This window comes from Contarinia nasturtii, unplaced genomic scaffold, assembly GCF_009176525.2.
Source record: "Contarinia nasturtii isolate CC-2019 unplaced genomic scaffold, AAFC_CNas_1.1 Cnas_scaffold_285, whole genome shotgun sequence".
NCBI classification, from domain to species: Eukaryota; Metazoa; Arthropoda; class Insecta; order Diptera; family Cecidomyiidae; genus Contarinia; species Contarinia nasturtii.
The window spans coordinates 5,452,922-5,477,580 of record NW_022197640.1 but is presented as its reverse complement, the minus strand read 5'-3'; the positions used below and the strand labels follow the sequence as shown (position 1 = coordinate 5,477,580).

Genomic DNA, 24,659 nt, shown 5'->3' with positions numbered 1-24,659 from the left:
TCACATCATGGTTATAGACAAAAAAAATGTTTAGTTTTTAGTTCTATTGTCATGTTAGCATTTTTTTCTCCTTTGAAAATAACAATATGTCTCTTCAATTGCTTTGGCTAGCACAAAATCAGAGTTGTTCCAATATTAATAATAAAAATAGCAATTGTTAAGAGACGCCTGTATCAAAAGACATCCGGGATATTGTTATAATAATAATTATTTTTTTTATTCATTTTGTTTATTGCTTAAGAAAGTGTTGAAATTAAAATCTCTTTTTGCCTAGATTTGAGGTCGACTTGGGATTCGTTTTCGGTTTGTTAAATTGATAACTGGCGCATTTTGGTATATGACGAGCAGCAGCCGCCTCATTAAATCTACGATTACAAGTCGGACATTGAACATAATCTGGATTCTCTGAAGGTGGAGGTGGAGGCAGGTCTGATAATTTTCCACCTTTTGCGAGATGCTGTTGAACCTGTTTCGCACTGCGAATAGCTTGAATAAATTCTTCGTGCGTTCGACGCCAGTTGGTTTTCTTTGACGACTCTTCCGGTTTTTTCTTCGTTTTCTGTGTTTTCTTGACATACACCTCAGCTTCGGTGCCCTATAATAAACAAACAAAAGAGATTTACATTCGTTTACACATCTCTGAGAGAGAGAGAGAGAGAGAGAGAGAGAGACGCATACCTGGACACGATGTTTTGTTGCATCAAATATCTTGCGCTTTTTAGTCGATGTTTTCTTGCAAATTGTCTCGTGCTTTGCAATACGATCTTCATTGAAATGTCGCCCGCAAATGCCACAGGCTACCATTCCTTCTGGTGGTGGACTGGCCATTTGAACCTTTGAAAAAAAAGCACACACAATCAAATAACAATTTACTTAATATCAAATTTAAATGGAAATTTTAACGTGCACACAATTACTAAAACTTTACAATAATGACGCATTTTACGATGGTTTCTTTGCGCCAGAAACGAATGCAATATAAAAAGATATTTACAGTGTCAGTTACAAAAAGTGACAAATAAAAGATTAAATATTTACTTTGTTGGCTGACGCGGTTGATGAAGCGCTGCTACGGGTCGATGATGAAATGCTACCGGAGGAAATGTTACCGTTGGTGACCTAGAATATGCGTGGGTAAATCAAAAGTCATTGAACAAATGTTTTAAATATTTAGTAAAATTAAATGAAACAGAGAGATTCAACAACAACAAAATAAAAGAAGAAATCGATGGGCACAAACTTTTCTAGCAGGTGAATTGGGCCATGACGAATCTTTCTTTTGGCCGAATGTCGATTTTTCTGGTGTCATCGGAATGGAACGTGTCTTTGTTAATTGTTGCGACGGTAAACGTTTATTTGTATTCAACGAACTGGCGCTGCTGTGCGCCATTGGTTTTCTCGTAATTACTGGTCCTAATTTAATATTGTTGCTGGTATTGCTATTGCCAGAGTTGTTATTATTTCCTACATTCAAATTTGCCATTTTCCTTTCCATTGCACCAAAACGTCGTCCACTGTCCAAACTATCGATGTCATCCAATTGCGAAAATATATCTACAAAAAATATAATTTTCAGTTCAATTAAAATGCGTTTTTTTTTTTTTCAATCAGTGCATACCTGGTATTTGTTCGTTTTCAATGTAGTCAATATCACTAAGTTTGCTCGATATGGCGTTCTTGTTGAAACGTTTATTTGTTGTTATGGTCGTCGCCTAGGGATTTACAGAAATGATATTTGTATACTTGTATTATGTTCGGCGTTAATAAAAATGAGAGAAAGGAAAAGTGCACATAAAAAAAGGAAACGAAAAAAAAAGTTTGTTTGTTCTTTTGTTGAGAATTGTGTTTAGTTCTACCAAATGTTGTACAGTCGATTTTATATGATTTTTTTTTTCTTTGTTTAAAAGTGTAAAGCCCAGTTTGATAATAATATGTGCGATAATATGCGTTACAGTACACTTACTTGAGGAAAATGTTTCATATCACCGCTACCACCGCCATGGCCAGACACCTTTAATGAATGTTCGTACAGTCCGTTTTGATTTGGGTTGACAGATCGCTTAACAAAAGTCTAATAATGAAAATAACAGAGTTGCAGAATGCAAATTACATAGATTCAACAAGAACGACCCCCCCTCCATCACTGCAATTCCGAACCCATGAACATTGAAAGTGTCAGAGGGACAGAAGGGGAGACATTATGATTACCGTATTTTTTGCTTGACGACCCGAATTATTCGGTCCATTTTTCGATGATATCGGTTGGAGTGGATAACTTTTATCGATACCGGTAACACGTTGACGACGTTCGTCAAACATTTGCCGAACCTAAAATAAAATTTCCGCTTTGAAAAATTGATTTCAAATTGAATTGAAACACATGATTCGACACGATAAGTTGAGGCGGCAAACTAGTCACGTGTATTGTAATAAATCTATTTGATCCGATGATTTTTGTTTTTGAATTTGTTCTCGAGATGTAAGATAATTACCTTGCCATTTCCAATATGGATTTTATTGTTATTATCGTTGAGATCAAGGGGCGAGACAGCTGGCCGTGAGCCAATGAATTCGTTTCGTTTTCGTTCCATTTCTTCGCGTTGCTTTTGCTGATAGCGTATCTGTAAATTGTAAACAACAATGAAAATTCATTCAACTGATTCAATATTGAATTTTGTTTTTGTTTCGCTGTTTGTGTGCCTCGGTTAAAATACTGAAAGTTTTTCGGGAAATTTTTCACCTAAATTTTCAGTACAGCATTTTAATTTAGAGCAGTGATTAAAACCAAACTTTCAGTATAGTGTGATCTTATTGGCAGTACTGTATAAATAGTGTGTTTCTGCTATACTCTCTCTGAAAACATGAATTTTAAATCGGCGAACGGTTTAGTATTTTTCAGAGTGCGTCAGGCTGCAAATGTATGGTTCTATTTTTGTATTATAAATGTCTAGATTTGCAGCAAAAACAAAATGTACCAATTTACGAAAAGTACAGCAACTGAACATTATTTATCCGTTGTGCCAATGGGCCAGCTTTCCGCCGGGCGACCTGACGGATAAATCATCTCAGCCATTTAAAATACATCTTGAAGCGGTTCAATATTCTCTGTATCATAATAGTACATTATTTATATCATACTGCAAATAGTATCACACTATATCAATAGTGTGGTTCTAATCACTGCGTTTCGAAATTTTCAAGCACAATTTACGATAAATATTATTCGAGAAAAATAAAAAACGCTTTTCATGTGATTAGAATGGCTGCTGAAACAATGTGTGCAATAGAATGAGTAGAATGTGTTTTACGACGTGATAATTTTGCACGATGAAAATTTAAAGCATGCCCATATCCATATATATACATATAAAACCAAATTTAAATTCCATTCATCGAGCACATCAGAAGGAGAGAAAAAAAAGCGTTAACAAAAATTATTAACGGCAAGCAATTTTAACACAGATTGAACCAGTTACAATATGTGATGTGTATAGGATCTAAAAAAAACACGGCAATTAGTTTGTTGTCGTTGTTGTTGTTCATATTTCGTGTGCATGTGTGTGTTCTATTACCCCCAATTCAAAGCCTCTGTCTCAGCGACACATGGATAAATTGAGTATTAGACCAACGCAGGTAAAAATATATAGAGTATGGAATTGTTTGCGCTGTAGAATCATACACGACATAGAAGCTTCGATTTATGTAGTTTCATCGTCATCGCAAAGAGACAAGAATTAATGGAACTTTGACCTATTTTTTCGGTATTTGATTTGTGCTCATGCTATATTTTGATGCCTATCATACACGTATATAGCTGAAAATTCAGATTCACATCATGGCATATATACAAAAGATAGAAAGTCGCTTCTTTCAACAGCTTTGTAAATTGGTGGCAAAAGAACTATGTAATAATATAAAAATATCCTTGAATATGTTACGGCAATAATTTGTTTATATATGTTTTTTTTCTCTTCTTTTTTCAAAAATGAAAAAAGGGACCAAGTAGAGTAATTGCAAAACTTTTTATTGGTTGTCTTATGCGTTTGTTGCATTAATGCAAATTAAATGTGTTTGACATGTTAATTATATGACATCAAAGGTGAGTGGTAGAATTTTTCCGCAATTCATATCAAGCACTTTGACAATGTCATTTATGTTCATTTTCCGATAATCAAGTTCTTGATGGCTTGTTAACATCATCAACACTACAAGGCCGTATACACATACTCACAGTTCAATTTAAACTTCAAATCACACATCAGCGTCGGAAGGGTTCAATGAACACTAATTTCAATTTTTTTTTCGGCCACCACGCCATATGTGTTTGAATTGGTTTTGTTTTGTGTTCGTTCATCACCTTCAACCTACTCGTTCGACCAATTGAAATGGACATTAATGTGTAGAAATGAGTTCAATTTGTTACTGAAATGGGCTATTTTCTAGTCAATTTATTTCGGTTATACATATCACAACGAGAGGATGATGATGGAAAGAAAGTGATAAGAGAGAGAGAGAGAGAGAGAGAGAGAGAGAGAGAGAGAGAGGAGTGGGAGTTGGAGGGAGTGGGAAAGAGAAAGAGTTTTCTGTTGTTAAATATCATGATGTATCTTTTCGGACCTCACGCATGTACCGCACATGCCATCGATTGGATGGTGAAGAAAACAACGAGCAAGTGTATACATAATTATCTTTTGAAATGAACATAAATCGAAAGCATGAGCATTAAATTAGTCATCAATGAATTATTAATGTATGTACCTCTCTATTGATTTGACTTACAATTATTGGGATTCGATGTTCAATGTAACGTAAAACGCTTGGATGAAATGTACTTTTTTGGCATACTTGTGGCATATAGAATACATTACGTTCATCAACATACATATCTAAAATATCAAATGGTCTTCCGAAAGCCCAAAAATCTATCACACAGCTGAACGCGTTAAAACCTATGTCAAATTTATGGAAACGGTACATTGAATATAGAAGAGTACAATTAAAAGAAAAACTCCAATATTCTTTTTATTAAACATTATATTCATGTGATATCGTTTCATTTCATTTTTTTTTTTTAATTTGGCACAAATTTTCAATCCGAACACAGCCACAATATTCTTTTGTACTGTGAATCACGAATAAATGGATAATGAATGCAGTGTACGTACTTGAAACTCCTTCGATGTCATTTGAAGATTATAATCGTGTTCAATGTAATCGAGCAATTTTCTGCCAGTCCAAGAGTCATTTAAACTGATACTAACACATCCATCTGAACTGCCAACACGAAGTGATTCGGCACTTTTGCTCGCATTTAACATTGCCCGTTTATTCTTCGTGCTAATCGCAAAAATTCAATTGAATTCAATCGTTTAATCGTCTTCGAAAATGGTTTCGGTTTTTTTTTTTCGTTTTATTACATTCACTTAAATTTCAGAATACGATTATCGAATGTGACGAAAAACACGTGCTTACAGCTCAAAAATCAGGGAGAAGAAAAACTGAAATGATTTTAGCGCTTTCAGCACGCAAGTATTACGTAATTTATGCTGGTTTCTTTTGGCAACGCTTTTACACCAAATTCAACCAAAAAAAATTGTCTCCCTCACTCACTTTTATTACATTTTCAACCAATCTATGTATATTATCACTTAATTCATTTTTAATGCAGGATGAAAGCCGACAACGGAAAACATTTTCAAAACATCGAAAAATGGGAGAAAATGTAAAATTATTGTCCCGATTTAAAATCAATTTACTTGGGGCGAAAAAACAGCAATACAAGCATATCAAAATGACAACAACACTATGGATAAGTGACCAAATCAGTAATAGCAGTTATGAGCACATCGAACGAAACGAGACTATATTCTCATCGACGAATATAGATAGTGCCATCGATTCAATTTAGTTTTTGTGTATTTGTCGTCATTTGTCCTGATACATACGTATACATATTCAATGTGTGGCTTTTTTATCGTCGCTCCTTTCTACTACTACACATAATATTACCGAGACACTATCATGTTTATATGTGCATTTCTTCATACAATTTTTTTTTTTATTTTTCTCTCTTTTTATTTCATATAATGAACACAATTGTTTCCCTCTTTAATATATTGTATGTGACGCTCTCCGCATTGTCAACATCGATTAAATCGTTCACATGTATTGCTCTGATATAATTTGCTTTCGTGTAAAATTTTAATGAATATACATCTAATTCATGTGTGGGATTTAGATTCCTTGTATTCTATATTGCAACCGAATGCTATTTTTAGTGGGCGACCTGTCACAAGCGCATTTTCATTATGTCAGTTATTGCTGCCGGTGATTTTTTCATTTTTCTATTTATCACAATTTCCACTTTTTACGCTCATTCTCTCTGTTCGCATATCCTTTCCATTGAATTCCATCGAAAACACAAACAAAATCTATTGAATTGATAGTTCATTGTACATTGTACAACCCACCTGGTAATTTTCCCCAGCAGCACATGTGTGCACCTTTTTTTTGAATACGAGGTGTTTCTCTTCTTTTTTTTTTTGAAATGCAGTAAAGTGCAGTGGTGGAAAAGAAAGCATATTTAGTTTTGGTTTTTCGATCTATTTTGTGCTTTGATTTCTTTTTATTTAAAAGTGATTTTTCATTTAGCACTCTAGAAGCAGAAACTCTCTTTCATTTTCTCTTTTTCTTTCACACTTTTCAGTGAAAAGTTTTCATCCAAATACAAACAAAAAATCTATGCATTTTGAATTATTCCATTGAATCAATTTCAATATAACTACGTACGGTGTGCAGCGTTCACTCTTTAAAAGCTAACTATCGTGTATATTTTATGATTCGGTGCTCTGCTTTTGTAGTCGTCGCGTTAGTTTTTTTGGTTTTACAAAAGCCATCAATGAATTTGTTGTTTTTCAGTTTAAAAATTCGTAAATTAGATTGCATGGGTGGGATGATCACAATTGATTTCGGTAGTAGTAAGCGCGAAATGGAACATTCATTTTAAATATTGATTGTATGTGTGGTTTTTATTTCTATTTTGCTGGTTGCGGTTCAGAAAACTTTTCGTCATTTACAACAACGGATTAAAAACATACAGATTGCTAATATATGGAATGAAATGCAAATTTACTTTTTTTATTCTGTCGATTTTGTGCCGATATTCAGTCTGATGCGTTGCATCAAGGTATGACTACATAAAAATGTGGTGGGCGAGGGGATTCCGTGTTTTGACCCCCCTCTGTCACACATGCGTCCGCGATTTTTCCCAGTCTACAAAATAAAAAAAGAGTTTTTTCCAACCCCCTTCGCGTCTAAACCACATTTATCCCCCCACGCAGAAAAAGTCTGCCCTATGAGATGAAATCAAAACAAAATCAAAACGCCATAATGTTGGAGAAATTCTAGTTGTAAATGATTACTTTAAAAAAGGGAGAGAAATTCCACAAACCGAACATTTTTAATTGATAATCAATAAACACATGGTAACGCTCAATATTTGCGAATCATCTTTGCTGCAATTTTTGTTTGTTTGTTTCACTTTCTAAAATACCGAATACAATCTGACTGGCAACTAACTTAATGCAATAATTTCATTAAAAATCCATTAAGAACGGAGCGAATATTAAAATTAAAATCGGATTATAAAATTAATTTCACATTTTACAAAATGTATTGCTGTTCAAATTAAAAAAAAATGTGACGTTTGTAACGCTTTTTTACTCTCGCTCATTTTGTAAATGAAAGCACATCACGTCGGTGCGGTGGTTAACCGATGTTACGATTGAAGATGGCTGATTGGATGATACGCATTTTGAAATAAATATATGGAGCAAAAAATCGATGTCTGATTGCTGGTCTCATTTGAATCATAAGTTATATAACTATTAAGCTGAATCTGATTTGTAAGCGCCGCTTATTCTATGTGTCAGTTATGTGTAACAAATTTAAGCGTAGACTAGATTTTGGGTGAACGTAATGCGTAGAAACGCATGAACATAAAATAAATGAGGTGCTCTCGTCGAGAGAGTGAAAAACACAAGAAAATGTGCACTTAACTGAAGTGACATGAATATTAATATCGATTTTGTTATTTTCTAAGAGCGATTGGAGTGTGCTCGTGTGTATGAGTGTGTGCTTTAAGAAATATGTGATTTCAAATAACACAATGAATTTCAATGAATGTGATTCTTATATTCTAATTGTTGTTATTGTGATTTTATTGTTAATGTATTTATTGTTGTTGGATATGTTAGGAGTTTGCTTTCATTCATCCATTTATTAAGAAATGAAAGGCCATAGTCACAATAAAGTGGCAGAAACATCACACATCTAACAATACCAGTTTGTCTTCTATCATGCACGCTCACACATTCGTTCACATTCTCATGTGTTTTGAATTGAATGGAAACAAAATTGCGTCTGAAATTTGATTATAACTTTTAAATCTTTCAAAATCGCAAGAATTCATAATAAATTTTGTTTTGCCATCGGAACATGTTTTCTGTTGTAAATATCAAAAACATACCGAAAAATGTTTCACATTTGATTCAAATGATTTGAATATTATGTTATTTTGAATCACATTTTGGAAATGAACAATATGTAAATTGTCCACCCGATCAAAAAACGTGTGAAAATACGTTATTGTGTGTTATTGCTTTTTAATTTGTCGATCAATATCGACAGTTTATAATAAATTATGGATGGAATCGGTATTTCAACGTGAGGGCGTAATATGAAGTAATTTGGTGTATAATTTCTGTTTTTCTTCTGTTTGTCCATCGACAGCAAATAAAAAGCATGTTTACAAGCACACGTAGCATGCAGGTAATGGTATCAATCATTTTGAACTCAAAATGCAATCAATGGCGATGGTTTTTTTTATTAGAGAATATTAATACACATTTCATTTACGACGATCGGGGCCAAAATGTGTAACAAACAAAACAAAACCGAAGCTTGGTTATTTAATTGGTTGAATAATTGGATTTAACCATATCAAAAAGTGTTGTACACAATGTTAAGGACAACATAAAGAATACAAGCATAGTTGGAAATTGATTGCGCATTTTGGGTGAATGTCCATTTCATAAGTTCGATGCACTGAGACGATTGCCATGAACATAAAACCAAACTCAACGATGACAACAAAAAACGCACATACCAATCGAATCGTCAGACCATATGTTACGTTTGAATGTTGGCCTAGACCTTAAATAATAACGTATTTATCTTAGTTAACAATTGCAGCAGCATCAGTTGCTAACCACCCATACAAAAAGTGCCAAACTCAACAAGCGCTCACATACATACGCAGTTACATTTTCAGACAATTGATTGCCATATTCCAATTGCATTTGGAAATAAAACAAAACAGATGACAAAACTCATTCGCACTCATTTGGCATTTTCCACCATATTTTAGGCGCGCATTAATTTAATTCAGCAAACGAAAGAAAACTTACTTAAACATTTTAGTCAATGTGACAAGGTCTTAACTCATTTTGTTCGGTTTGACATAAATCAAATGCAAAATCTGTAGCAATGTATTCGACGCATCATGCATCGAAACTGGTTCATTGACAAATCAACTAGACTCGGCGCAGCCTAACACAGAATCATCACAATGATTTTTTCTTTCTTAATTTCAGTAGCTTCAATTTAATGTTGAATTTGTTTTCATTTTCTGTCGTGGTTGCCCAACTATGGAAAAAACTAAACAGTCAATAATATTCGTTGTTGTTGTTGTTTAAATTGCGTTTGTGACTTTGAGCATAAAAAAAAATGAATTGTACGGAAACATGGTTTGAAATTTAACAGACAAAGCATATCTTGTATTCATGAATGGGTTTAATTTTTTACCGCACCCTTTTTCGAAGTTTTTGCTGTTCATTTGACAAAACAACACACAACTTGAAATCACTTTTTTTTGTGGGTTCGTTTTTGGTGTGATGTTTTACAAAGATTGAACACTGTTGCCATTGTAAATGTGAGTGTGTTCAAAGGTGAACTTATGTCGATTACATTTTTGATTAAATCAATGAAACAAGTGAGTTTTGATTGATTAAAATTTCATTGAAACCAATTAATTCATCAAAAAGCAGGGCGTACGTATTAACATGAATTTGACCTTGATGATATCTGAATGAGATGTTGAACTGTTCGCCTATTTTGTCAATCGATCTTCCTTTTCAACAGGGCAATTAATTAGACAAAAAAAGTTTCTTTCCACCTTCTCCATCGGTGATGCATCTCCATCGGTGAAATTCGAATTGATCATCGCAATTGTATGCAAGTCCATCGTTCAAATCAAAAAGGACTTTTACCAGTTATTATCAATATTTTGTCATTATCTCTAGCTGACAAATGATGTTTATTTTAAATCAGTATATTCCAATTTTCAAAATCAAAGCAGGTTGACGCCTCAAGTGCAACTCAATTGCAAATTTAACTGTTTTGAAAATAATCCAAGTTTTTGTATAATATATTGTTATACAAATAATATTACAAGTTTTGGTTAATATATACAATTTAAATATAAATTCTTTGATTTTCGAAAGGAACTTTGAGGATATATTTTGACTTTGAGAAAAGAAGAACACTCTACAAATATTTGGTGTTTTGAGAAGGGACTGCATATGTTTGGTGAATATTTCCTCTATGGCATAGTGTATGTATAGACTCTACAATAATTTTGCACTCATTTAGCTAACACAAGTACAAAAGTTAACTAAACGCCACCTGGGGCCATCATTTCTGCCTAAAATATCACTGCAATGTTAAAACATAGGAAGCCAGTCGCTTCCATAGTGGTCGAGATGTTCAAATTTTTATCCTTTTTTTTGCGTTATCAGTGACACTCATTCGAAGTGAACTTTCACATGATTAATGATCTTTTCAAAGAGCTGAGCAAGCGTCTGAGAAGAGAATCATCTTGTTAGTGTGAATAAAAGAGACAGTACCACACACAGAACGAGAAGGATATAGTGATAAAGCGTGAATGAGTGTATATAAATGATGGGACAACTCGTGCTCATTCAATAGGAATGGAGATTGTTTAAGTGCACTTCATGGCTTCATTCATGGTTCATAACACGATGGTGTGCTGACTCTCGGATGGCAATAGCTTTATATTCGCTAGTCTTTTGCATTACACACACAGGCATAAAAACGCGCGAGAGACGTTCCATGGCTTAGAATTATGTGAAAAGTTCCGATTGAATTTTTTACACTTCTCGCTAGCAAAGCATACGTGGATATTTTATTGGACGGTTGATTGCAATGTATATAAGTGGTGCTCGCGTCAAATCATGCCAAGTCAGTTGTTTTATGTGATATCATATTTCACCAAACACAGAATTTCGATGAAATTTCCAAAAACGAATCGATTGCAATTATAGTTTTCATGAACGAATGTTCGGGGGTGATAAAATTTTCCTATAACTTTTTTAATTTAAAATTTCATCATCATTTCTACACACATACTAGAAACTAGAGAGAGAAACACCACATTATTGAATTCAATTGAATTTGATCTAATGCATTTCTTATCGAAACATCTTTTTGTCGTTCAACAGCTATTAACAAGCAGATATATACGCTCGAATGTGCAAGAGCAAGTAAGCAAGCTTTTCAACATACTAGTGTGTTGCGTTTGCGCTTACGTTTTCCATATTGAATTCACTGTGGTTCTTAGACTCATCTAAATCCGTCATTAACATATGTAAAAACTATTAATCAGCAACATCACACGCCAAATGCAAATATCGTGCGCTACCATTCAACCCATTGTTGCTCGATTCAATCTCAATTTGGTAATGAAGAAAAATAGAATGAAAACGAGAGAGACTAGAGAAATGAAAAGAAATAGAAAGAGAGAGAGAGAGAGAATGAGAATTAAAGAACGATATGAAGAGTGACTTCAAATATGCAGATATATTGGTATGGTGTGACTCATACAACACGTTCTGAAAAAATGCACGAATAATATTGTATGATGCTAAAAACTAATAAGAAGTTTTTCGCGGGGTGATAAATCGTTTAATCTGCAGCACGTTGATTCCTTCCAAACAATGCCATACAAACAAAAACTGGAAAGAATGAAGTCATTGATTTGAGTGAGAAAAAAATACATGTATCGTTCGTATGGCGACACATTTATAAGCAAAATAGTGCCCACACATCTTCTCTCTCTCACTCTTTCTCCCCCGTTCTCTATCCCTTTATCCCGCTTTGCTTTTCACTTAGACGCATGCTGAATGTCACATTTGGAATTAAGATGCATTAAATACATTAATTATAATTCATTTCAAATCGTTAATAAAAGAATTATATTTAGAGAAAACGACCGGGAGTAAAATGAATGTACGCACATACATTTGTCATGTAATATATGGATTATTCGCCTAAAAACAAACTTCATAAATAACGGTCTGACAGTTTGTGGTGGTTAAAGTAAAACAAAAAGACAACAAGCTCGCAATTTTACAAATGATCATTGATTTTGCGATAAATGGCAAAGTTTTGGCGAATTTACTCATTTCTTTACTGTTTCTGGTGTGCCAATGAAACGAGAAATTCAGTCCAATTATCGCAACGCAAACACAGTTGCTGTTCGAAATGTAATCAGTTTCCCACGTTTTTTTTTCGTTGTTGAACAAATAAATACTGTTACATTAATCTCGTGAGTGCCTCTCTCTCGCTCTCTCTCTCTCTCTCTCTCTGGACGTTCCATTATTTGTATGAATTTTGCATAAAGAGACAGAGACAGAGTGAAATGCACGCCAAATTAAAACGAAATATAATGTGACCATTTATGGTTTAAAAATAAAACTTACCATATAGTAAGTATATGTGTTATTTTGTGGTTTTTATATCGCATCTCACTGGCTCTCTTCTCTGTTTCTTGTTTCATACTATTTCAGTGCTGTGCGGCACATTTGGATCTTTCGATTGGTGTTAGTTGTTTTGCTGTGGCGATACGCCCACGGTTTTCTCAATCGATGTGTGTATGTGCTTTTTTTAAATGTCCATTTTTGTATGTTCATTGTCAATGAGCTAATCTATTAGCGGGTTTTATTTTCTATATAATTTTTTTTTCACTTTTTATATAGAAAACGTTACTTAATGAATCAGCTCGACGCTCTTTTGCGGTTTGTTGGAATAAAACAAGCAAAAGAATAAAAAAACGAGAACCGATTCGAATAATGGTGGTAAATATTTACAACATTTTTATCGAGTTTAAATTATCATTTATCAAATATAAAGTGCCGACGCACTTTCAATTTTGGACTGTTTCGATGTTTCCATGCCATTTTGGTGTAATGAGAAAAAAACGAATGCAAATAAATGAGTCAATTGCATTTCGTTTTTGTAAGCATTGGGAAATAGTTGCGTTACCAGTGAAAAAACATTTGATCGTGTGGTTCCCTTTCAAATTTTTATTAATCACTGTGAATGACTTCTGCATGACCAATTGTAAGTAGAATGTGTGTGTGTGTTTAGTTAAAGAGTGTGGGACACGTTTAATAGATGTGATTTATTGCATGCAACTCAAGTAATTTTGATATCACAATCGAACAGCACAAAATAAAACAATGAAAGTCCAAAATCAATGTAATCGACCAGATTGACAACAATGAATAGATAATTAGTTAGAATTGGAAACAAAGTGCGTCACTGAAATTGAAATGAGTGTGCTTTGTGTGATTTGAAGTATTCATTTTCATGGTCATAATAATTTTCTTGCCGAATTTTTTTTTTGTGTAAGAACAATAGTGACTTGCCCGTGGCAGAAACGAATCGATCATATTCAATCGACATGCTATATGCTCACAAAATATTGGATATGAAATCTAATTATTGTCGGCTTGTGATGACAATTTAACACCGCAATCATTCGACCGTTTCGATATATTATATTCCTATGATTAGATTGTTAAGGAACACCTCACTACCGTTTAACAGAGCAAAAAAAATGAAATGGTCGAATTTGTGTCGCTGATGATTACCATGATATAATCGAAAACAATGTTCTTGTTTTATTTTTCTTCTATTCTTCCAATATTAACATCTGAATACATAAAATGGAATGGCACAAAATTATGACATTGTCGATGGTAATAAAAATTGCATGATGGCAACAATAAATAACAAAATATTCTTTAATAACATCAAAAAGTCTGGTGAGCGTAAAATTTATGACAGCATTTTCTTCACTTCGATTTGAGGGCATAAACCAAAATCGTGAAGAAGAAGAAGAAGAAGAAGAAGAGAAAAAAAAATTCGTGCCGGTGACACATTTTTGTTTACTTCAATAATTCAACGATTATGAAATGAATGATTCATATTCGGGGCCGAAATGATATTCACCAAGGCGCTTCGCTCTTTTTTGGAATTCACATTACATTTTTTGTCGTCTTTTCTTCATCTTCTTCATCATAAAATTGGTGTGTATGTGTATGTTTTTTTTTTGTTGTCGCTTTGTTCAAAACTTTTGCTACGTTTGCATATGGCTATGCAGATACCAAAAACTGTTGCGATGAACTTGGGCACGCATTTGAACATCGAGCAAAAATCATGACAACGTGTAGAAAAAGCCCAAAAGTGAAAACAAAAATAAAAACACACACGAACATTGTGTTGGTATGAATAAAAATGCGGCGTCAACCCAGAATCGCAACGAATTGCACTTGATTATTCAACGAGCAATGCAATCCGATTCGGAAAGCGCATAAAGAATAAGAAAACGTAGGATTTTTGGTGTATATTTTATTCATTTCGCACTCTGTGAGTGGTGTGTGTGTGTGTAAATTAAACCCACCTGCAATTTCGCTAGCCTTGATACATTTCCTTGTGACTCCATATTTAGTAGTATTCAGATAATGCTTTTTTTGTTACTGTAACGCTACTTTTTTTTCGTTGTTTTTGTGATGACGTGTTCTTCTTTTGATGCACATATACTTTTTTCTTGCCTTTAAACACAAAATTGCGAACAGCGTACAGACCTCGTTTTCTGTTTGGCGTTTTTATCGGATGTGTGTGTCTTTTTCTTTTGGTCTCTTTATTTTGATTCGTCGGATTTTACAGATTTTTTCTTGATTATTATTAGCACAGTTTGTTTTATTATTTTGTCCGTACTTTTTATGCGCTCGCTTGGTGCTTTCAGTTTTTCAACAATTCTTTACGTCGCTTTTTTGTTCGTTGCTTAGATATTCATCTATAGAATTTACATTGGCTTACTATTCGTTTGCTGCTAATGTTATTTATTGGCACTTCGAGAACGGTGATGAATTCAAGTGGAAAAAAGAATACATCTCAAATGAATGAAGAGATTATGTACACATTCACATAAAAAGTATTCTATTGGGAAAAATGAAGTTTATTCACAAGTAAATTCACAATTCGATGGAAAAATTTGTGGATTACTACTTTGAAAATGTTACAATTGATGCTAATCGGTTTAAAATAAACTTTTTTTCAAAACATTTTTTTCCTCAATTTTATTTGAATTCGAATATAGCAGCAGCCACATTCGACAAGTAACGAACTAATGAAATTGAAAAAAACACACGAATTTGATTTAATTTTCAATTAGAATTGTGAACTGTGAGCAACAACAAATGCATCGATTAACAAGCACACTAGACAAGAATGAGAGAAACTAAATGCCACAGTCAACGCAAATATCCGATTAAGCGAACAAACGCCGGTACACTGAATCGCAGTAACTGAGTGGAAGTTATGTTTTATATATAAACTATTAAGTTGTTTTATTTTTTGATCAACACAAAGACATGTGGCTCGTGCTCTCACACACATAAACAAGCACGGTACAAATCAACATTTTATAAGAATAGCAATACCAATAAGATTTTTTTTTTTGGAAGAATGTGAAAAAGTACACGACAATTCAGCGATTAAGCAAATCGAATATGACGAGTGAGTTGTATGTAGTATGCAAAAATGGAATCAAAATAACATCGCAATGGCATCGGCAGCAGTAACAGCAACAACAACGGCCAATATACAACATCAATGGCAACAAAAGAGAGTGAACATCAAAATACCTAGTGAAGTAAACAGTGGTGCCCAACACTGGCTTTCGCGTAATACACTCAAATGAAAGCTATATGCCGTAGCACAAAATCGTGAACAAGAGGAGGGAGAGAGATACAGATAGAAAAAAGAGAAACACACATAGTGAGCACGACGAATGAACAGTATATATCGGTTGCTCTTTTCGGCTAACCGTATGCGCTGTCAATTCAACAATTTTTCCCCAATACAAATAAATAAATGATTCATTTTCGTGTGTAATTAAAGATTTTCGTGTGTATTTGTATGTAAATGTGTTTTTCCCTGTTTTTTTCCTCAATTCGATTCCCACTCCACGAAATGCCAATCGCGCGAGGTCTAGTAAAAGCAATCGATTCACTTACTATAATCGTTCTTTGGCCGATCGATGCAAGAAGCGAATAATTGAAGTGAAACCCACAAAACACTTTTCATAAACACAATCATATGGTCGATAACATGATTGCGTTGTTTCCGAAATACGCTTGAATAAATTTGAGTGCGGTTATGCTTTTATCCGCTTCTATTTTATTAATAAAGAGAACATTCGATGTATACGATGATTCACTGTGTCAAAAGCATGTAACATTAATTTGTATTTGTACAAAATGTCAAATCGCTTCTCATGTAAGCGAAACGAAACAAAAACAAGAATTAATTGACAATTACGATTCGAAGCGAATATAGAAATTGTAAAATCTAGATAGACAGAAATAAAGTTGAAAAGCATCAAACACACAAATCATTTAAACATCAATAACGACAACATCACGGAAACGCGCAATGTTCAGTGGCGCGTGAGCAATTTAAAACATAAAACAATCAGTCGTAAATGGTTTTTTTTCTCTTTAATTTGCTATCTTTCTTCGTCTCTTTTTCATGTTCACTGATAAATCGACTATCTATCACATCACTTTCACTTCCTTTCGATTCATTTGACGCCCGATGTCCATTGAGCAAATTCATGCAGCAAATATATTTTGATGACGATTTGTTGTTTACATTTGAGTCAGTGGACCTTGGACAAGATTCATATCGTTCTCTTTCTCTTACACTTACCCATAACCAAAATCGGTATAGTAAAAAAAGCAGCACTTCTGTTCTGGAGCAAAAGCTTTTACAATAAAAAAAAATCCAGTTATGTTGTCAGTGTCGTCCGAAATGATGCAATCAAATGGATTTTGGCTGAAACTAACGAAATAATACGGCGTTTTCGACTATGAGAAAAGTTTTTCGATGTCATTTGTTCAAGAATTCATTGATTTTCTTCTATTTCACTCTGTTTTACGCAATCAGACACATGCGGATCTGATTTCAATAAAAATCCACCCAAAAAGGCAATAAATATCGACCGACAATAAAAATCAACGCACTAATGGTCCATTTACTCCGTCTAGGAGATAGCTCCTCTTTCAATACCCACTCAGCTGATACTGACCTGGCTCAGTTGCCTTGAATGAATTGAATGTTTACATAGTTTTAAAATAAGATATAAATAAATAAAACAAAAAATTAATTTTTCTTTTGTGAACATTTAATTCGGTAAAACGTTCAATTCATTTTTGTTGACGTCAAATGGTATGGTAGTTTCGAGGCAACTGAGACAGCCAGAAAAAGAAGCTACTAGACAGCATTGACTGGCAGACTGGACATTTTTTGCGATTCCCTAAGGCCTAACGGATTTATTATGTTCATTTTTTGTTTCGGCCCCATGAACCCAAAAGGCATTAAAGCAATTGCAAAAAATGTCCAGGCTGGTAATGGATAAGTTGAAAATCAATTAAAATCCAATTTATTTGAACAATTAAGCAATATTGATAAAATCGATTTCATCAGTGCTCAGTCATTAAAAACAGAAGAAATTTTCAATATTAAAAACAAAAGTAATGATTGCCTCACTTTGTACGATAAAATGTCTCTGTTTTTCTCAAACACAGAGACGAGTTACTCGTACGAGTATTACTTGAGCGGAAATATGAATTATGTTTAGAAAATATGGTCTTTTTCGGCTACATACTTACATCAAGTGGCTTTTAAACATGTATTACGCATTCTCCATCGGATCGTTATATCCACTTGTGATCAAGAGCACATTCATTCAACTACAAAGTTTAAAATCTCCACTTCAAATGTATATATGGTGGGTGTTGTGTTTCAAATGATCATGATTCATGATAAACCAAATGTAGTCCCATATGAAAACAGAAAAGACAATTCAAACATTTACCGTTTAAATTTGGATAATTTATTTATTGTATTTTTATAATTTCTTTGCGCAGTTTTGCCACTATTTGAATTTTCCGTAAAGTTTTACATTAACATCATTTTTTTTTCTTCTTTGTTTGGGTTTGGTTAAAAGTTTATCAATTTCATAATATAGTTATATTCATTTCTCAGTGCTATAGATTTGAACACATTTTGGGTTGGTTTATTTATTGGATGATTGTAGCGGTTGATTTGTTGAATACAAATACATCATATTTCTTCAAACAGTTTTTTTTTTGTAATATCAAATAAAAATACATAAACTCTAGATTCAATCCGCTTACTTTTGAAACAGAATACACATCAAGTACATAGTTTTTTTTTTTTTTGAAATAATTCGACATGATTGAATCTAATTTGGAATGCAGATTTTATTGTTTTAGCGGAAAACCATTTCGCTGAATGCATTAATACACATTAACTGTTCAAATGATTTTGTTTTCCGTTTTTTTTTCTTTTTTCATCCGTTTCATTCATTTTGAAACATTTACACAGATTTGATGCATTCATTCAATCACAACATTCAATTACAGTTGGGCTCTGACAATTCGAATGTGTTTCATTTGCAGTTATTCGAATCAAAATCAAATTGATTATTATTCATGCCAATGGCAAGGAGACATCTACTCAAAATTTTCCGACCATGAAATACCCCTATGCCCTATGCCCATGTATGACGAAAAAGCCAAATAATTGCCGAATTAACAGAGTCCGACCGTATATCGAATATATCGTGCGAGTAAACTTTTGCCTAGATTCATACAACACTCGAATTCGAGTCTCGAATTTGACTTAGTCCATTATGTTTGGATTCATTGTTTCAATTTTCTACGACGTAAGCATGACCAAATAGTTCGAATAGTTCTGGGTAATGATATGGTTTCGTTTAGAATCATCACTTATTTCGTTCAAATAAATTATTGTGATTGTGCAGACATCGCAAAATGGCAAAATATAATCCGCATCTTTGTCCATGATTGCAAAAATAATAATAATAATGACCATTGACAAAATATAGTTTGGACAAGTTTGAGAATGTGAATAGAGTTTTATCATGGGCTTTTGTTTGGTCCAAATTACGACAGTCATACTAAAAAAAATGTGGACGTGAGAGTCTCGTGGTGATAGAATATAGTACATGTGATAAAATAAGCCAACGTAGAAATTGTTGTCTTCCAAATAGAGTGTAACAACACTCGATTGAGTTTTTGCGATTTTTTTTTCTCCACTTCGCACTCTGAGAGCTAAATATCGCCAGCGTTTGTGCTTTTTGCTTTATTTTTTCGGACTAGGAAGACATTGTTTTACAATGCACAAATGTGATAGGAGAATTTTTGAATGGCCAACGAACACTGAAGCATGCTATAATGGAATACAGATGATACTTTTAAAATTTCATTTGACCTCATTAAGTGTGTATGTTTTTAACATCAAAAACTTGGTTGCGCTTTTGTTTATATCATTTCTGGCTGCTATGCTTTTCATTGGTTACATTTTCGAGGTGAACAACTGTTAAAATGTCATTTTTTAAAGTTTCATTTTGTATCTTAAGTTCTACAAACATATAGTTATTGGTTTGGTGGGTAACGTTGCCTCTAAAATCATATTCATTTTAAATTTTTTTTCTCTAAATTTTTCACGACGAATATTAATGGCTTTTTATTGTGTACTATTGTGCTAGTTTTTTTTTATCCCTATTTTACCCAGTTTTTGAATCTAATAATAATTTCCAATTGTCGACTTGGCACTGGATTCAATGCTCCAAATACTCGAATTGGTGCCTAATCTCGATTGCTTCATGCAAGTTTTTTTTATTCGCAAATTTTTTTCACTTCATTCGGTGCTGCCAATCGGTACGATTTATCGCATTGCCATCATACCAGAGCATGAAATTGTTACTCACGAAGAACGCGATTGCTGGGCATCGTTTCCGGCTACGATTTCTGCCGCTGTGTTATTCGGAAATGTGCACGAATATGAAGTCATGCGGGTAAGCAGGTGCGTTGCTTTATGAGTGCGATTTCATGCTCTGAATCATATTAGAGAAGAAAAGAACTATATGGCATTTTTTCACAATCAACAAATATTGAATTTCGCCAATTTTCGACCACATTGACACACTTTCGCGAGTGATACACGAAATAAGTCAAAAGATGGAATTATTATTACCATTGCTTGGGCTGCAGTTTGGCGCTCACAAATCATTTTGAGACAGGCTCTTTTTTCCACTGTGCATGACAATGCGCTATTCTTTTATTCGATTTCACTCGATCTTTTCCATGCTTCGGTTGTTGTTCGTCCACATGTTTGGCATACAAAAAAATTAAAACTTGTTACAAATGCATTGAAATAGTTCCTTAAAAGCAGCTTATAAAAATATCAATTTTATATTCATTTGTTTTTCGTACGAACACTAAACAATTATAAATGCCTATTGGTTTTACATTGTCATGGACATTTGTTTATTTTATGTTTTTTTAGTTGTGCTATACTTCCGTATATATTTATCATGAATTGGACACATATTCAATCATCTAAAATGTCAAAATTCTACATAAAATACAGAATTTATTTATTTATTTCTCATATTTCGTTTGAGGGAATTAAGGTCATAAATGGTTCTAAACATCGTTTAAATCTTCTAGTTTCTGTTTTTTTTTGTTATATTTTTCTTGGTACTCTAAATACACGCTTAAATTTATCGATTTTTATTTGTATTATATGCTCAGTTGTTTGATTTGTTGTAGTCAATTGTTATTTGTTCGATTTTTATTTGATTCAAAACTTCAAATGTATATGTCATTCTGATTCGAAAATATCCATGCGTAAATTCGCAATTGTGATTCTGTTTACTTATTAAGCGAAAATATATATTCTCTCTGGAGTGTCTCTTTGAAAGGTAAAACTTTCTATAATGACCGTGACTTCAGTGGAAATAAAATCGGCCAGCGATTTTTCAATAAAATAGTATTTCTTTGCTTTAAAACTATGTATTTCTCAACATTTTAATTCAATAATTCGTTATTTCTTTGGCTTTAGTTTCTTCATCATAATCAACACACATTCTATAAATCACACATTTGTTTTCGATTCTCGATAAACTGAATATTTTATAGTTTTCATTGTAACTAGAACATTTTGTGTTCACCTTCAAATACATAAAAATATTATTTTTGTTGATTGGTTTCCACGACTTTGTGCTACTTCTAAATGTTTTTTCACACCAACAATATTATTTAAATAACATTATTCAATTCTGTTTACTTCTTAGTTTCGATTGCGAAGACTTGAACAGTCATTTTCAAAAGAATGTTAGAAATAGCGCAACGACCAATAAACGATTTCTATTATAAAAAGGTTATTTATTTAGGTTTCTTCAATACTATTAAACACTCAGTACGACTTTAACGATCAATACAATTAGTCAATATTTTGTTTTGTTATCCCTACAATGGAAATGAGTTGAGTATTGATTCACTAAATATAATGAATTGAACAAATCAGTTGGACATTTCATCGTGAATTGTATTTCTAACATTATCATTTGTTATTTTTATTATTATGCACTGTTATTAGACACGTATCGCACATAAACAGTTTTCCTTCTTACATTTTATTTCACCATGTTAACACGACTAATTTTATTTCTACATACACATTCAATATATTTGGACCTGCATCGCATTGTCCCCACATTTATGTATCATATCAGATTACGGTGTATTAGATGATTTAATGCGAATATTTTCTTTTTGTCTTGGTTACAACGTTTATTTAGGGATGCTTAAGGAATTGTTGGCTTGAGCATCTTTCAACAAGTCGATTTATTTATTGATTTCATGAGATATTTGGTTGTTTTCTTTTTTGCTTGTCATTCTTGATGAAAAGTGAAGATCCATTGAGTTTAATGTAACTTGACACGTTTTTTTTTTCGTGTCCAAATTGATCCAACCTCTCTTTTCTGACACATACACACAAACTCCGAAAAGTCCAAAAAAATGGGACAATTTCGACCATTTTCATTTGACTGGATTTAGATATATATCATATGATAAGATTCGTGTACAAAAAAATGTCATACGGAACACGAGTAGGTGCTATAATTATCTACTGAAGCGGCTGCTTTGTTATGATTTTGTTAGGTTACAATTAGAAAGCGACCCGAACTTGTATACTTAGGATCAAATGTATGAAAACTTTACGATTGAAATGAAACTCAATACGGAATGTTGACCATTACAAGGGAACAGAGATTAAAATCGTTTCGCTTTTCACGTCGTTTGATTTTGATCGAGTTTTGCATGAAAAAAACGGCACGTTTAACGAATAAACATTCATATTTAAATCAGATTTTGTTTCGTCTCAGCAAGTTTTCAATGGTTGGCAAGAAAAAAATGGTGTATTTTCTCATATAAATTCCGATTGGGACAGTCGATGACTTCCATGGCATGTCACATTCTTCTATTGAATTCTACACTGTTGAAAGAATTCTATATATTTTGTGTTTGTGTTACGGAGAAATAGAGATTTTGACGTTTTTTTTGTGTTATCCATTTATACCGAAAAACTGTCGGTTTTTTAAAAAGCGCCAAACTGAACTGTCATCATTCATTGTATTCATTTTAAATTTTTTTTTTCTGGAAATATGGACCAACAATTAGGAGACAATCTTATAAAAACTTATCAAAATGTTACAATTTGGCTCAAAATATTATTGGATTTTTTCAAGAATCACTTTCAGCTTCTGTACAAAATTTGGAACCAATTGATTATATGCGAAAGAATGTGAAAAGAACCTAGTGATCCAAAAAGATTTTCTTTCTCTTCTTGTAAGAGTGAATCGTTTCTATCGCAACATTTAATACTCTATTTTAACGATAATGTATCAATGAAGTGTCAAATATTTTGCGACAGTGTATGCTAGTTATATGTTTTTTTAGGTACAGCACATGGATTTTCAATATATAACACACAAAATATATTTAACCAACGCCTATCAGTACCGTATTGAATCAATAAATTTCGGTACACCAATGTTAAAAACAGTAATCAATTTGGCACAAGTGAACCCAATTGGGCTTGAAAATCGCCTTTTTAGAGTTAAAATATGCATTGTTAGCAATAGGAATTTCAATATGCTCTTTCATACCAAATATACGAGAAAAAAAACGATGAAACACAACAATGTTTGCATCATCATATACGTGCCCGACAAATATTTATAATCTAGAAATATTTGCATACATTTTGGAGTTCTGTGTTTAAAAGGGGATTCATTTCACAGAATCTAGGGATGTTATCGTTCTGAAAATTACTCAAAAAGCAAAGAAAGGTCAAGAGGGTTCATTTCAAAATTCATTGGGGGGGAATGGATCGGACTCCTCGGAGCCTTCGAAACTTAGGTCAGAATGATTGTAAAACAAATTCTTGAAACAATATTTTCAAAATGAAGCTTTTGCTACACATGAGAACGAATAAAATGATAGATCGACTAATTTAATTTGTATTAATTATGCATCCCAATGGATTGAATCATAGAGGTTGAAAGAATAAACAGCTGTTCGAAGTAGATTTTTCAAATATTAAGCTTATTCTTTTCGCCAAGAACAAACAAGTCGTGCACATAAAAGAATGATAACTAAAATTTTGACATACAATATCCTGGATGTATCCAGCATGAATTTACAGATTTAATAAGACCAAACAAATTGACGAAAATACCTCGAATCATTGATGATTTATTTTTCATGTTTTGTATCAGTGTGCCCCTTTTTGTTGGTGGAAAATGTTTGGAATGCGCAGTGGCAGATTGTTGGCATATTAGTAGCGATTTATGTGGATGATTTCTCTCTACAGAAGTAGAATCCAATTGAATGCATCAACTTTTAATGCGATACCCGTAAATTGTTGAATAAATATTAATTTTTATTTGTTTTCTTATCCCATATTGGTGATACGCATAGATTCCAAAATAAAAACAACATTAATATTATTTATCCAGTCATCTGGCATTCTCTTTCGTTTCTTTTTGCCTTTTCTTCTTTCATTATAATCGAGAAAACAATTAAAATGTAAACAATTTCGAAGAGAAATGGTCCCGTGTATTTGGAGAAAATTAACCGAAGATTTAGGCTGAACACTGAATTAATAAACCAAAACTTTATATAAATACTTTTTTTGAAAGTGTTATTCTTTACGCAATTCCACTCCAATGAGTCGGCAAAATTTGTGCGAGATTCAAAAGCCTTCATTTTGAGACATTGTCACTATATCTCTATATACAGATTTTATTTTTGGCCTTAACACTGCTTTAAAAA

At 33.0% G+C, this 24,659-nt stretch overlaps 1 protein-coding gene across 3 annotated transcripts; it reads right to left on the bottom strand.

Moving 5' to 3' along the window:
• Positions 1–23: 23 nt before the first annotated feature.
• LOC116337388 (ankyrin repeat-containing protein kinase A) lies at positions 24–15,721 on the bottom strand. Of its 3 annotated transcripts, none has more exons than XM_031761904.1 (9): positions 5,166–5,578; positions 2,493–2,621; positions 2,209–2,328; positions 1,964–2,071; positions 1,619–1,712; positions 1,241–1,554; positions 1,039–1,119; positions 679–834; positions 24–595 (listed from the first exon to the last, which is right to left on the bottom strand). In XM_031761904.1, exons 1-9 carry the CDS (start codon positions 5,316–5,318, stop codon positions 254–256), a joined length of 1,497 nt encoding a protein of 498 aa, XP_031617764.1. In that variant the 5' UTR covers positions 5,319–5,578; the 3' UTR covers positions 24–253. The 3 variants fall into 3 exon arrangements, with proteins under 3 accessions (XP_031617764.1, XP_031617765.1, XP_031617766.1); XM_031761905.1 differs by lacking the exon at positions 5,166–5,578 and adding an exon at positions 4,780–4,943; XM_031761906.1 differs by lacking the exon at positions 5,166–5,578 and adding an exon at positions 14,825–15,721 and having other exon boundaries at positions 25–595.
• Positions 15,722–24,659: the final 8,938 nt, after the last annotated feature.